This window comes from Neoarius graeffei, chromosome 15 (genome assembly GCF_027579695.1).
Source record: "Neoarius graeffei isolate fNeoGra1 chromosome 15, fNeoGra1.pri, whole genome shotgun sequence".
In the NCBI taxonomy this organism is placed as follows: domain Eukaryota; kingdom Metazoa; phylum Chordata; class Actinopteri; order Siluriformes; family Ariidae; genus Neoarius; species Neoarius graeffei.
This window is the reverse complement of record NC_083583.1, coordinates 14,104,292-14,119,826: the sequence shown is the minus strand read 5'-3', so window position 1 is coordinate 14,119,826 and position 15,535 is coordinate 14,104,292. Positions and strand designations below refer to the sequence as shown.

Below are 15,535 nucleotides of genomic sequence, written 5' to 3'. Positions count from 1 at the left end.
TTGTCCCAACTTTTTTGAGATGTGTTGTTGTCATGAAATTTAAAATCACCTAATTTTTCTCTTTAAATGATACATTTTCTCAGTTTAAACCTTTGATATGTCATCTATGTTCTATTCTGAATAAAATATGGAATTTTGAAACTTCCACATCATTGCATTCCGTTTTTATTTACAATTTGTACTTTGTCCCAACTTTTTTGGACTCGGGGTTGTATTTCCATTAAACAACTTGCTGGTTGGCCTAAGGTACTGTTCCTTGTGAAAATCTATTGTGTAACTATATTATTGACATTTCTCATATCCCTACGTTGATGTAGTGATCGAAATCATTTGCAGTCCTTTGCTGTGCAAGTCAAGATTATTCTGCTGCTAATTGTAAATATCTGAAATATATTACAGGGTTAAAATAAAAATATATTCATCTGTTAAGCTGATCAGAATTTAGACCACTGATATACAGATGAGTGACAAATTAAAGGGAAAAACCCCAGCTGTTCTGCAGTTTGGGGGGCATTTATTTTTTATTTTACTATTCTGCTTCAGAAAAGTATCACTCTGTCTGATTGCGTTAATCTTCTGATAAACCATCTGATGTCTATCCAAATGGGTGTGGTTTCTTCCAGGATGACCCCGCCCCTATCCACAGAGCTCACTGTATGCTAACTTGAAGATTAAAACAATGTACACCATATGTTACGGCCTTTATACTCACCAAATCTCAACCCACTTGAACTCTTTGGAGATGTTGGAAGATGTGTAGAATCTACGTCAGAGGACACAGTATTGACCCTGACACTGTTCTGGTGACTCATGGTGGTCCAACATCTTGCTCACAAACTTTTTAAACATTGATTTTTCTTTTAATTCGTCACCCACCTGTAAGGCTTCTGATATGGCTGCATATTGTCCACCACTTGCATTAGTGACTAAAGTCAAACTTATAACCTGTAAGTCTGTGTATGGTTTTTATTTCATTTCAGTTTACACTGGAACAAGTAAAACTCAATATTCAGTTTCATGTTCTTGTAAATTATGAATTTTTGATTATGGTTTCAACATGTATCTAAAACACGTATCAATATAATTGTAAGATGATGATGATGCTCGTATGCCAGATAAAAGTAACTAATCCAAGTTATTAAAGGGGCCGTCTCACCCGTCCCAGACTCCAGTTTGCTCTAGTTTTTGTTTTGAAATCACGTGTCTGCTACTTCTCTAGCTTTCTGTGCTGTGAGGCAAAACCTCTGCTAATGATCCCTTCAAAACCATTCTCAAACTTTTTCTTCATCCATGCATCATCCGTAAAGGTTTTGAATAGAGTATGTCTGATATTTTCTTTCCTTCGTGGCTTGCAAGACGGATAACGCTACTTCTGGTCCATTACAACGGACTAAAAATGGAATGGATCGGTTGAAATATAAATACTTTGATAAAATATCTTGAATTTCACGTTACAATTTATGCTCTATGGCTTAGGATGTCGCTGGATTGTTGCAGATTGTTTGTTTTTGGAATATCAATAGAATATCCATTTTACGTGGATGCAAAAATGGCGACTCGCTACTTGGCGCAGAGGATTCTGGGAAGGGTGATCGAGCCCCTTTAAATCAGTACTGTGCAAAAGCTTTAGGCACTTCATTTTTTCAGTACAAACATTTGTTATAGATTTCTACTTTATGACTTCTACATTATCGAGTCAGTGCAAAAACATTTTGGCGTTCCAAACATTTGTTTTCCAGCACAAAATTAAACGGTACTGAAAAATGTTTTTATGTTAGTAAAGAAAGCGGCACATTATGTAAAGGACCAAGAGACAAAAATAATAATGAAGGCTACTGGGTTTTGGTGAGAAATTAAAAAGCAAGTGTGACAAAGTGTCCAGAAGAACTGTGGCTGGTTCTGCAAGATGCTCAGTAAAACTTGCCAGATAATTTCCTTACAAAACTGCACTAATTGTAGCCAGGATGAGAACTTTTTATTTATTTAGTTTTAAGTGAAGGCTTGCCACACCAGATATTGACTTTGTTTCATTTATTACAGTTTACTGCTCTTTTTTTAGTGTTGTTTAATGTAGAAATGTTTAATTTAGGGGCGGCATGGTGGTGTAGTGGTTAGCGCTGTCGCCTCACAGCAAGAAGGTTCTGGGTTCGATCCCTGTGGCCGGCGAGGGCCTTTCTGTGTGGAGTTTGCATGTTCTCCCCGTGTCCGCGTGGGTTTCCTCCGGGTGCTCCGGTTTCCCCCACAGTCCAAAGACATGCAGGTTAGGTTAACTGGTGACTCTAAATTGACCGTAGGTGTGAATGTGAGTGTGAATGGTTGTCTGTGTCTATGTGTCAGCCCTGTGATGACCTGGGGACTTGTCCAGGGTGTACCCCGCCTTTCGCCCGTAGTCAGCTGGGATAGGCTCCAGCTTGCCTGCGACCCTGTAGAACAGGATAAAGCAGCTAGAGATAATGAGATGAGATGTTTAATTTAATAATTATTTTTGAAGGTATCTTTTTTCTACACAATAAAAACAAAACAAAAACTTTAGATTACCGTAACACCTCCATAATTCTTAGATGTCAATGTAGTCAAATCCAGAATATTTGGCACACTTGAGGAGAATGTGACGAAAAGCATTGTACAAAATAAGCATTACACACAGTGAACCAGCTTTTTTTCCCCACTGACGGAATTTGTTAAAAATTACTTGCTTTTCCATTTATAAATCATTCTCAAAAGAAATAATGTCAAATATTTACTTTTTTTCAAAAGCGTTCTTATTTGTAGCCAGAAATAATTATTGTATTTGAACAACTGTGTTGCTTCTTTTACTCAAATATGAGTTTGTTTACATGTAAAATTACTTTTTTCTTTATTTTATTCAGGGAAGACTTCACAAAATGTGAATTGGGTGTGTGCCAATAATTTTGACACCATTTTTTTTTTTTTTGCAGTGACAAAATGGATTTTACATGTGCACAGACCCATATTTGTTCAAAGGAAGTAAAATTTCAAATGGAACTATAGATTCTGGCTACCAGTAAGAACAATTTATTTTAAAGGGTTTTTTTTTTTTCTTCCAAGAGAAATGACAATTTGTTAGCATTTGTTTGGAATTTATTTTAAATATTGTGTGAAAATAAAAGTATTATACGTGTTATTTCTTAAATATTAGTTTTTGCTGACCATTACGAATCTTGCTACCTAAACTAAAATCATTTTTTTTCCCGAATTGTGAAAATGATTTTGCTCTTGCTCAGAGTTGCAGAACAGTTTCTGTTTGCCTTTTTTTTTTTTTTTATTAATAATCAATAATGTTATATAACTTAATGAATTTATGACTGTGGTCAGATGTCTATGTAGAACACAGTTTATTCTATCCACATTCACTGGATATGAGCAATCAAGCGCTCTGATTGGCTACTCTACTACTAGGATATTAGCTCATATACCATGAGTAGAGAAAAATAAAATGGCGGAGCGTGTTGCTGAACCAACCGAGGACGAAATGAAAACTCTACTCGAAAACAAAACCCCAAAAATACAGAGGAAAAAAACAACAAAAATATGGAATGAAAGTATTTTTCAAGAATTATTATTATTATTATTATTATTATCACATTTTTCACAAATTGCTCCTGTCATTTTGTCGGTTTGTTTACATTCTAAACAGAAATTATTTTTGTCGGACGTTTTGTATAAAGTTTTTATTTATCAAATTTGCAAAAAATAAAAAATGCTCTGTTTCTCAAAATCCAGTGAACGTGGATAGAATAAAAGAGTTATTCCACTCGATCTCGTCGTACATGGATTATAGCCAACACGGTGCTATGCGCCTTATCGACCATCAGCTCATGTACGACTCTATTTCATGGAATAAGTGTTAATTACACCAAAATATTTCCAGTGACGCAGTCTATATTTGTCTTACGCTAAATTATGTGAAATATACAGTATTTATGTGTTCTGATTGTTGAAAGTAATAATGATGTCAATTTGAAACCTGGTCTTGCTCAGTCAGTCCATGTGACCTTTGTTGGGTTTGACCTCCGTGACCTCTGGGGGAAACTTGCATTTGCAGATTTTTTTTTTTCCTGAAAAAAAAAAAAAAGATTTAAAAGCAGCATTGCAATGTTGCATTAAGTCTTCAGCACTGTTGGCACATTTTATTGGTGCATTTTTCTTTTTTTACTTTCTTTTCCAGTGCTGTGCAAAAGTCTGAGTCACATGCAAAGAAATGCTGTAGAGCAAAGATGCCTTTACAAATAACGAAATTAAATATTTCTATCTTTAAAAGTGTTATAAAGAGGAGCAGTAAACAGGAATACATGAAACAAAGTCAATATTTGGTGTGAGATGAACCTCTGCTTTAAAAAAAAATAGTAGTCTCCGGTACAATGAGTGCGGTTTTCTGCGGAAATGAGCTGTAGGTTTTACTGAGCATCTTACAGAACCGGCCACAGTTCTTCTGGACACTTTGACTGTCACACTCGCTTCTTCATTTTGCACCAAAACCCAGCAGCCTTCATTACGTTTTCTTTTTTAATCTGAAAAGTGCTCTCTTATGTAATATGCTGCTAATACAAACATTTTGTAATAAAGATGTCATAAAATAAAAATCTTGAATAAAGTTTATTCAAAAAAAATAGGGTTTGTATGCCTTTTCCACAATCAAACAGTACAATACAATAATCTTTGGTTCCTAAAATGGGGTTTTCATACCTAATTTACAAGTGCTATAAAAACATAATTATAATTGCAGATAATATAAAAATAAATGAAAATGTACATCCATTATCTCTAGCTGCTTATCCTGTTCTACAGGGTCGCAGGCAAGCTGGAGCCTATCCCAGCTGACGACGGGCGAAAGGCGGGGTACACCCTGGACAAGTCGCCAGGTTATCGCAGGGTTGACACACAGAGACAAACAACCATTCACACTCACATTCGCACCTACGGTCAATTTAGAGTCACCAGTTAACCTAACCTGCATGTCTTTGGACTGTGAGGGAAACCGGAGCACCCGGAGGAAACCCACGTGGACACGGGGAGAACATGCAAACTCCGCACAGAAAGGGCCACGGGGCTCGAACCCGGACCTTCTTGCTGTGAGGCGACAGCGCTAACCACTACACCACCATGCCGCCCCTAAATGAAAATATTCTAAAGAAATATATTGAAAGGAGTTCTCAAAACCCAGTTAGAGTACTATTTACAAATATTATCAAACTTAACACAGTTGTAGTAATAATATGCAATTACAAAAGAAGAAAATGGCCACTAGTTAGGATGGTGTGGACGAGGGTCATGTTATTTATGTTAACGTATAATCAAAAATATTAAGTCCTTGTTTTTAGCGTATGGATAAACCAATAAACGGCTCCTTTATTCTCTGATTTATTCCTTAATGACGAAATTGGTTCTGTTCTAGTGCCAAATCATTTTATTTCCCTTATAAAACAAATTATTTGAAAAAAAAAAACTGTATAAATATTAAAATGACTTAGAGCACATATGTGATACAAAAAAGGTGCTGATTTCATGAAGCGGAAAAATGAAAGTTGTTTAATATCTAGGCTTTAAAAAAAATCAGCAGCATTGACGTAATATTCACGTTGGTTTATTTTGGCGTTAAGTGATAAATAGTTGACTAAAATGTTGACGTCAGAGTATATTAGTATTGTATATGTATATACATCCTGGCTGTGTGGAGATGCTGCATCCTTCTCAGCCTCTTTCCCTTTAAGAGCAAGGACAAGAGGAGCATCAGTGGGGGAGGGGTATTGGCTGGGGTGGAACAGTCCAGTAATGAGCACATTCTGAGCATCATATGGCTTAAGACAATATAGCATCCGTTTCTTTATATGTCTCTAAACCCCCCCCAACCCACACACACAAAAAAAAATAGACGGGGGCGTTGGGGAGGGAGCAGGATCACTTGGACATTCCTATCTTTTTTTTGAATCACAGTCTTCCAGGGAAGGAGCTTCACCTCTACATCACAGCAGGAGCACAGAGAGAGAGAGAGAGAGAGAGAGAAGCAGGAGCAACGGGAGAAATGCTGTGCCAGATAGGTCTTGATAGGTGCATGTCTGATGAAATGCTGCATTTTTGTATTTAAAGCATGATCTAGAACAGAGGCCTTCATCTCTTCCAGGCTCCTAATAGACTGTTGCCATCACTGGTGCGGTACCTTGGTGGTGGTGGTGGTGAGTGGGGTGCGATGTAATGTCTGGTTGAGCATATCAATGGTGCTGTTGCTGCTGTGTGGATCTGTGTGATTGTGGGGGGGGAAAAAAACAGGCCTTGTTTGCATCCACGCAGGGAAAGCTGATGAGATCCTCTGCCCAGCGGGGCCGTGTGGAGAGAGACAGAGAAGTACACCATCTGCATGCCCATGGGAAGAAGCAGGCGTAATAAAGGCATCCATTACCACAGGCCTGACACAGACAGTGAGGAGCTTTAACATTGGGATAAGAGCCTGATTAGTTGGTTTGCATCCCCTTTTCCATTTTGCCTTGAAAGATCCTTTTGTCTCCCTGACGAGAAACGGGAAGGAAAGCTGCTTTCGCATTACTGTTGATCACGGTCTTCCTCGTTCATTTCGTTTCGTGCTTTCTCTAACATTCTGAGGATTTGCCAAAACCTGTTTCATGCATGTCCACTGGAGGCAGGTTTGACTTTGATGATGGGGGGTCGTACTGTGGAGGGTGGGAGCAGGGCAAGGCTCATGGCCGAGGGGTCTGCACAGGGCCCCAGGGCCAGGGGGAATACGCAGGGACCTGGAGCCATGGATTTGAGGTTCTTGGAGTGTATACCTGGCCCAGTGGGAACAGTTATAAAGGAACCTGGGCGCAGGGGAAAAGGCACGGCATCGGTGTGGAGACCAAAGGCAAGTGGGAGTACAAGGGGGAGTGGACGCAAGGATTCAAGGGTCGCTATGGGAGGCTGGAGAGCATCGGCAGTGGGGCTCGTTATGAAGGGACCTGGAGTAATGGCTTACAGGATGGTTATGGGTCTGAGACGTACTCTGATGGAGGTGAGAAAAATGAACGACACTCTTATTTCTTGCTTCTCAAACCCAAAGTTGTTCACTCCATCTAATTTTTAACTCCATATTCACGTGTATATGTTTCTAGGTGTGCCATTTTTTTTTTATATGACTGCACGCTGAGTAAGCGAGTGGGTGGGTGAGGGTGTTCATATATATGTATGTGTGTGTGTGTGTGTCTAACATAGTAAAAATCTGCTCTTTCCAATTATGTAACACTGCAGTCTGAATGGTTATGTGATCTAGTGCAAAATAGTGCATGGTTGTTGGTTTGTTTGTTTGTTTTTTCAGTCGTATAATTACAAATTTAGAAGAGCACAAATGATAATAGCTGATGTTTGAAGTGGTCTATCACCACTCCACCATCTCATCCTAGTTCTCCAGCACCATCCACACCACACACGCCTCTGTACAGTCAATCACCATGGAAACCCAAAGGCAGCAGGTCATTGGGTCACCAGAGACTCCAGTGTTCTGAAATCGGATTGGACCAGCTGCCATTTGCGTGATTCACTCCCTCGTGGGCCACAACTTCCGTCCGTTCGTATGTGAATGCGGAAAATAGTAACTACATTTAGGATTACATTAGGGCAGGCATGGGATTATAAAAATGTACTCGCTGCACATATATGACAGTTAAGCCATACAATTACATCGCTTATGTTGCTGTTCACGTTTGGTTAAGTCATTAATGACACAATCTATAGAAAATGAAGGATACATTTTTTTGGGGGGGGGTGAAGATGGTAGTTTACTATACATGTATCTAATTAGAGAAAATATTGCCTTCATGGATTTATAATATTTTTTATTCTTATGGATTCCTAGAAGTCATTGAGAATATCAGATTATGCAAAAAATAATTACTATTTTAGAGTGTAACCCACTCTTTTTGGGTGTAACCATGCTTCCAGTACAGCATCTTGGACAGCTTCTGGTTTCACGCCATGCCACTTCTGGGTTGACGTCACACAAAATAAGAATGGAGTAATTTCATTGGCTGCCTCGTCACACTTACTTATCCATTATTTTTTATTAAAAAAAATCAATATGGAGAAATCCGCACCATCCATTTGTAAGGTTCATGATTTTGCCTTGTTGCAGCTCTTCAACTGTAAATTGGAAAAGGTCGATACGAATTAGCTGCATTAGGGAAATTGTACTTTTCACATTAATAGTAATAAATGTAAACCAACCAGTGGTATTTGTTACATTGATTAGAGGTTAAATTATTGTTCAGTGATTTAAGTTGCAAAGATAATTATCAATACGAAAGGAATAATAATTATTAATTTCTGATTTTATCCATTCAATGATAATTTAATATCCAACTTAAAGCTGGTTATTCAGCAACCACACTGAATTATTTTTGTAATTTCATCAACAGCATTCATTCATTCATGTATAATCAATATAGAGAAATCCAGAGTATCCATTTGTAAGCTTCAACGAAATGAATATGTAAATTATCTCCACCGAATAGCTGCTTTAGAGAAACTGTAATTTTAATTTTAATTATAATAAAATGCAAAGTGACCAGTGGTAGATGTTTATTAGAAGCTAATTTATTATTCAGTGGTGTACTGTGTAAGGTGTTAAGATAATTGGTATGAGTACTGAAAGTATAAATAAATAATTGCTGATTTTAAAAAGCCAAGCATACCATTTGAATATGCACATAAAATTGAAGATGCACATAAAAATATTATTTGGCAGTTACTATGAATCATTTTGTAGTTTCACTGATTGTGCTTGCTTGCTTATTTATTTATTATCAATGTAGAGAAATCCATACCATTGATTTCTAAGGTTCAAGATTTTTTTCCTTTCTCCACCTTCTCAACTGTAAATTATCACTACAAATTAGCTGCTTTTACATAAATTGTCATTTTCACATTAATAATAATAATCATAATATAATAAAACAACTAGTGGTATATGGTAGGTGTTTATGTGAAGCTAATTTATTGTTAAATGAATTACGTTGTTAAGATAACTGACAATACAGAAAGCATAATTAAGTGCTAATCTTAAAAGCTAAATATGCTAATTTAATACACAAAGTAAACCAATCAGTGATTATAGAGTAGCTGGCAAATTTACAAGCAAATTTACTATAAAATTAAGTTGTGGAAATGATTAGTGATTCAAGAGAAAGTATAATTGACACTGCTTATTTTAAAAGCCCAATACACCATTTAGCAAATATACATATAGACATATAATATGTTAATAAGCAGGTTGCTATTATGAATTATTCTGTAACTACAGTGAAATGATGAGGAAAAATCAGTGGTTACATGCTCCTGGGAGTTTAAGGGGTTTATATATATATATATATATATATATATATATATATATATATATATATATATATATATATATGCACACACATACACGCACATGCACAAGGGTAAGTCAAAAGTTCTAAGACAAATGAAAAAAAATCTTTATTTATGAAAATAACAAAGCTATTTCTCTCCAAATCCTCCATTTAAGTCTGAACACTTCTGTAAGCGATGTTTCCATCAGAGAATTCCTTCTTTGTATTCCTTTTTTAAATTCTTTTGAATTCCTTTTGAAATTACAACATCTGTCTTAGAACTTTTTGACTTACCAGTACCAGTCAGAAATTTGGACATGCCTTCTAATTCAGTGGATGTTCTTTATTTTTATTAATTAAAAGACACGGTCATTTCTCTTTACTTCGCTGAGCGGTTCTTGACATAATATGGATTACTACAGTTGTTGAATAGCGCTATTTTATTATTTGTATTATTTACTATTTGAACTCAAACCTATTAAGAAGGCAAGAAACTCATCCATTAATTAACTTTTGACGAGGCACACCTGTTAATTGAAAAGTATCCCAGGTGACTACCTCATGAAGCTGGGTAAGATAACACCAATAGTGTGCAAAGCGTCATCAAAGTTTGATTCAAGGTGGACACTTTGAAGAATCTGAAATATGAAATGGGTTTTTTTTCACACTTTTCTGTTTACCACATGATTCCATGTGTTATTTCATAGTTTTGATGTCTTCAGTATTGCTCTACAATGTAGAAAATATAAAATACAGAAACACCTATGAATGAGCAGGGGTGCACAAACTTTTGACTGCTACTGCATACTGGATGTTATTTATGTGTCAGATCTGAGAATGAGCTAAATGGTGCATCATAGTGATGAAAAGATACACAAATGGGATTTAATCCAGTTAGAAAAGATCAGAGTCTGGGTTTTTCGGAAAAAAGGAAAACAGTGTGACATGCTGAATGTGTATATGGAAAATGAACTACTGAAAGATTATTGAGTATCGAGGCAAACAAATTGCAAATATTTAACAGTTATTCCACAAAATCCAGTCGTACATGACCTGATAGCTATAAGCCATGTATGAAGAGACTGAGTGGAATAACTGTTTTATTCCATCCACATTCACTGGATTTTGAGAAATGGAGCATTTCTATTTTTTGCAAATTCGATAAATAAAAACTTGATACAAAACGTCCGACAAACTAATTTCCACTTAGAATGTAAACAAACAGGTGAAATGACAGTAACAATTTGTGAAAAATGCTATAATAACAATTATTGAAAAATAAAAAAAGATATGTCCTTACCATCAAATACTTTCATTCCATATTTTGTTGATTTTTATCCCCCGCTGGCTGAAAGGTCAATAGGCATATTGCAATTTAGTTCAATTCAGTCAAATTTTTTCGGAGTTAGGGCCCTTGATTACCAAACTTGTACTTTCACAATTTCATGAAAGTGTGCTTGTCTTCTGAAATCAACTCATCTCACAATTTTTGCAGGAATTGTCCGAGACTTTGCAAAAGGCTTTGCTATATGTCGGTAATACTCGTATTACAATTTCGTTCAATTCGGTCACATTTCACCAGAGTTATGGCCCTTGATTACCAAACTTGTACTTTGACAATTTCACGAGGGTGTATTAAGCACTTATAGTACAGATATAGTTGCCAGCGGGGGACATTGTGCTCTAGAGCACTCTTGTTTTGTATTTTTGGGGGTTTTGTTTACGAGTAGAGTTTTTATTTCATGCTTGGTTGGTTCAGCTACACGTTCCGTCATTTTGTTTTTCTTTACTCACAGTATATGAGCTGATAGTCTAGTAGTAGAATGTGGATATCCAGTGAATGTGGATAGAATAAAGTGTATTGTGGCCGTTGTTTGATTTACGACATTATGTCTTCTCTGAAAGGTACCTACCAGGGACAATGGTTGAGTGGTATGCGACATGGCTATGGGGTGCGTCAGAGTGTGCCTTATGGCATGGCTGCGGTCATCTTCTCCCCTCTGCGCACCTCCATAAACTCACTCCGCTCTGAACACAGCGAGGGAGCTCCAACACCTGATGATGGCTCTGCTTTGAGTGGGGTGGCCGGGAGCCCGGTGGGGCGTGGAGGCTTTGTGCTTTGTGCCCAAAGTGATGCTGACCGGCAGCGAAAAAGGAAAGGGCGTTTCCGGCAGTCCATCCTGAGTGGCCTGAAATTACGCCGTTCTGAGTCCAAAAGCTCCCTGGCCAGCCAGCTAAGCAAACAGAGTTCCTTCTGCAGTGAGGCAGGCATGAGCACGGTCAGCTCAGCTGCGTCCGACATCAACTCTAACGTCAGCCTCGGGGATGGTGAGACAGGAGCCAGTGTAGATGCCACAGTCACTGAGACATACGTGGGGGAATGGAGGAATGACATGCGAACAGGTTGGGGGATCAGTCATCGCTCGGATGGGCTGCGCTACGAGGGCGAGTGGTTTGGGAACAAGCGGCATGGTTACGGCTGTACCACCTTTCCTGATGGAACAAAAGAGGAAGGCAAATACAAGCAGAATGTTCTGGTGAGTGGCAAGAGGAAGAACATAATACCACTGCGCACCAGCAAAATTCGGGAGAAAGTGGACCGTGCCGTTGAAGCCGCTGAGAAGGCTGCAGAAATTGCAAAACAGAAGGCAGAGATAGCATTGTCCAGGTATGCACTCAGTGGGTTCTAACTCCTCAAGTTTCATCTTTAACCATTAACCAAGGCTATATTAAGAGTAAACATATTGTTTGTGGAATTTTTAAAATAGTTTTAGCCAAGTAGAGATTTGATTTTAAATTACCTGCAACTTGCAAAATGAAGTAAAATGTTGTGCTGAATGCTGTATAACCTTTCTTAATGCCGTTTGATGCAGAACGAGCCATGCCCGAGGAAAAGTTGAGGCAGCTGAGGGAGTTGCACAGAGGGCCCTGGAGGAGTGTCGTCTGGCCCGGATTATTGCCAAAGAACTCTCCCCTTCCTTCCATCATTATGGAAATGGTCAGTAAATCTAAAGGTCCCTTTACAATATTACGACAAGTCTGTTCTGATGTACCATTGTCTCACTAACAAAATGTCATTGCCATCCACTAGGACTGGAATGCCAAAGACCAAAGCGTCAAGACAGAAAAGAGAAAGAGGTGGAAGTGATCTCAACTGGGACAGACAGCCCAGAGCTCTGCACACCAGACACAACACCTCCAGCCCAGACCCCAGACCTGAGTCCTGTCCTGAGCAACCCTCCTTCACCTCCATGTACCCCACCATCTCATCGCGCCAGAAGCACCTGCTTCATGCGTCAGAGTGCTGTGGATGAACAGGGAGGGGCAGAGATTCAGGTTCTGGTTGAAGGAAGAGGCACGGACAATGGAAGAGGTGGAGCACATAGTTGGACTACAGACATGTATCCCAACCGACGGGGAAGCAAAGGAGACAGTAGCCGCTCTACCACACCATCCCTACTGGAGGAAGAGATCGGCCACATCAATGGACATGAGCAAAACTCCTCAACACATCACTCATGGGAGAATGGCCCTTCCAATCACAAGCCCATTGAACACATCTCCTCAGATAAGGGATGGGATCACATGCCATCCAATCAAAAGTCCTGGAAGCATGCATCCTCAAATCACAAATCCAGGGAATACACAATCTCCAAACATAGAGAATGGGAGCATATTCCTTCAAGTCACAAACCTATGGACCACAACTCTTCCAAGATCAAACCGCAAGTGCACACATACTCCAATCACAAAGCCTCGGGTCATAATTTGTCCAATCACAAAACCCATGAGCATTCGTCCTCCAATCACAAGCCAAAGGAGTATATCTCCACACATGTAAAACCACAAGACCGCGCATCCTCCCACTACAACCCTCGAGAGCATGTACCTTCTTATCGCAAATCACATGAGCATGTCCACTCCAATCACAAACCAAGTCAGACCTTTACCAATCATACAGCTGGTGAATCCAGTCTGAATGACTACCAGCCACCAGAACAAGGAGCCAAGAGCTCCAGTCTGGGTTGGACTGTTGAGAACTCTTCACAGTGGATCCCCTGCCACTCACAGCTGCCTGAGAAGGACAAGGAAAAGCTGGATGACTACCGGGTGGAAATGAGGTTCCAGCCTCTTGACTCTGTTTCGCAGCAGCACTTTGGCTCAGGCATGGAATGTCCAAGTCTCCAAGGGCACAATTCGCAGACACTACGTCAGCGGAATCATGAAGGAAAAGAGTGGAGTCTCGCAGCCAGGGAAGGATCCATGGACTCTGTGCAGATGCTGGACAACCTGAATGTCGGGGTGGATTTGGAGGAATGGCCGTTGCACAGGGATGTCACCCTTTCTCCCCCTTTAACATCCTCTCCAATCACTCTAGAAAATGACGGAGAGCATCTGAACCTGGTCAAAACAAACTCAGTAAGTATGGAAATTGATTAATATTCCTTTTGTGAGCATGAATTTGCAATGAGGCACTTGGATGGATGGGTCAGTGGAACTAACACTTAGAGAATTACAGTAGTACAGTATTATACTGAATCATCACTGATAAGATCATTTTCCTGATGTCAAATGAGTCATTTATCATCAAGTAATGATGTCAGGCTTCAAGGAAGGGCTCATTGTAATACTTTCTTTTTCTTTCCACAGGGCTCCAGCTCTGTCCTGGTGGTCATGGTGATTTTACTCAACATTGGTGTAGCCATTTTATTCATTCATTTCTTTATTTAAACACAATGGCCTAGAGAATGTTAATAACAGCACTTACTATTATGAAAAAGTAAGATATGCACATGCTGCACACTTAGCATCACTTCTGTATGTAAGGAACCCAGAATTTACATTAGTCAAGCCCATGTACACTGGAAAACACCATGTAAATTGTAAGTTTAGTTCGTGGTTCCATTAATGATATATTTCCATTATTATCCATTAGGTATCTTTGCTTACTTTTTTCCTTCTCCATCATAAAGGCCCAGTAACAGTATTCTTTAGGAATAAAAATATTGCACATATTTAGGTTTTGAAGATACAATATTGCCTGATATAATTTGTCATGTCTTTCCGCTCGTTAACAAAGTTATTTGTTTTCCTTTCGAGTGCACATCTGGCCTGATTTTTTTTTTTTCTGAACATTATGATTGTATAGCTTAGTGAGATGGTCTTGTGGTCTTGTGTACAAAGATGTTCTAACGCATGTGAGATGGTCAAGTGCACATGGCACTCATATGTAACTAGTCAGTCCAAGACGACACACTCCCCTCGAATATCCCAGGGTACTGCCCTATAGGACCGCTGCAGCCACTCATCAGTTCATCCATCGAAAATCTCGCATCTCCATCCTCACACTCTGTAAGTCAGACGTAAAGGCTATCTTAAAGGGCTTCATCATGATACGTTTTCATCTGAATACAAATTCACAAGTGTGTAGTGAACGGGGATAATCCTGCGACGTTCTTCCTTCCTTCTCGAATACGAACCCCTTTAGCACCATCACTGAATGTCAGCACAATTCAGTCCATCGCTTTGTTTGTTTTACTTCACACCAAACTACTACATACACAACTATGCCAAACATGCATCATACTTCCTGTATGACCTGAACCATAGCAGAGGTACATCGATGGTTGAGTATTCTGGCTCATGCTTTGTAAAGTTTGAGACTGTTACCTTTTGACCACTGCTTTCAATATTTTATATATATATATATATATATATATATATATATATATATATATATATATATATATATATAAAATATAGTCTTTTAACTGTTTGCAAGATATCATTGATAATGCTGAGTGCCTTTTTTTAATTGAAGAAAAAAAAAATCATCCCAGCAAGCAGGCTTTGTACAAAGTGACGACATATACACAAGTCGTGTAAGGAGGCATGGAACCATCTGTCTCTCTTTCTCTCTCTACTCACCTTTGAACTGAATGGGTTGGCTTTAGAACACTAAGCCCGTGGAAATTTTTACAGCATGTTTGTTGGCCTGTATTTCTTCTGCTGTTATTCTGTGTGATTTTTCTGCCTGTCTCTCTGTCCAGCAACTTTAGGTGACAATAGGGACTGAAAGCAGTGTAAAAAAAAAAATGCCAGCTTGTTTCTCAGTGGGACCTGACTGAAATCATCTCAATTAATGAATGATAAAACTGCTACTGTATATTTTATAC

The 15,535-nt window shown here is 38.7% G+C and overlaps 1 protein-coding gene across 2 annotated transcripts; it reads left to right on the top strand.

Moving 5' to 3' along the window:
• The first annotated feature begins 6,642 nt into the window (after positions 1–6,642).
• Positions 6,643–14,435, top strand: jph3a (junctophilin 3a). Of its 2 annotated transcripts, XM_060940422.1 has the most exons (7): positions 6,643–7,024; positions 11,265–12,027; positions 12,233–12,357; positions 12,451–12,855; positions 13,126–13,244; positions 13,398–13,778; positions 14,010–14,435. In XM_060940422.1, exons 1-7 carry the CDS (start codon positions 6,643–6,645, stop codon positions 14,088–14,090), a joined length of 2,256 nt encoding a protein of 751 aa, XP_060796405.1. In that variant the 3' UTR covers positions 14,091–14,435. The 2 variants fall into 2 exon arrangements, with proteins under 2 accessions (XP_060796405.1, XP_060796404.1); XM_060940421.1 differs by having other exon boundaries at positions 12,451–13,778.
• The last annotated feature ends 1,100 nt before the right edge of the window (positions 14,436–15,535 follow it).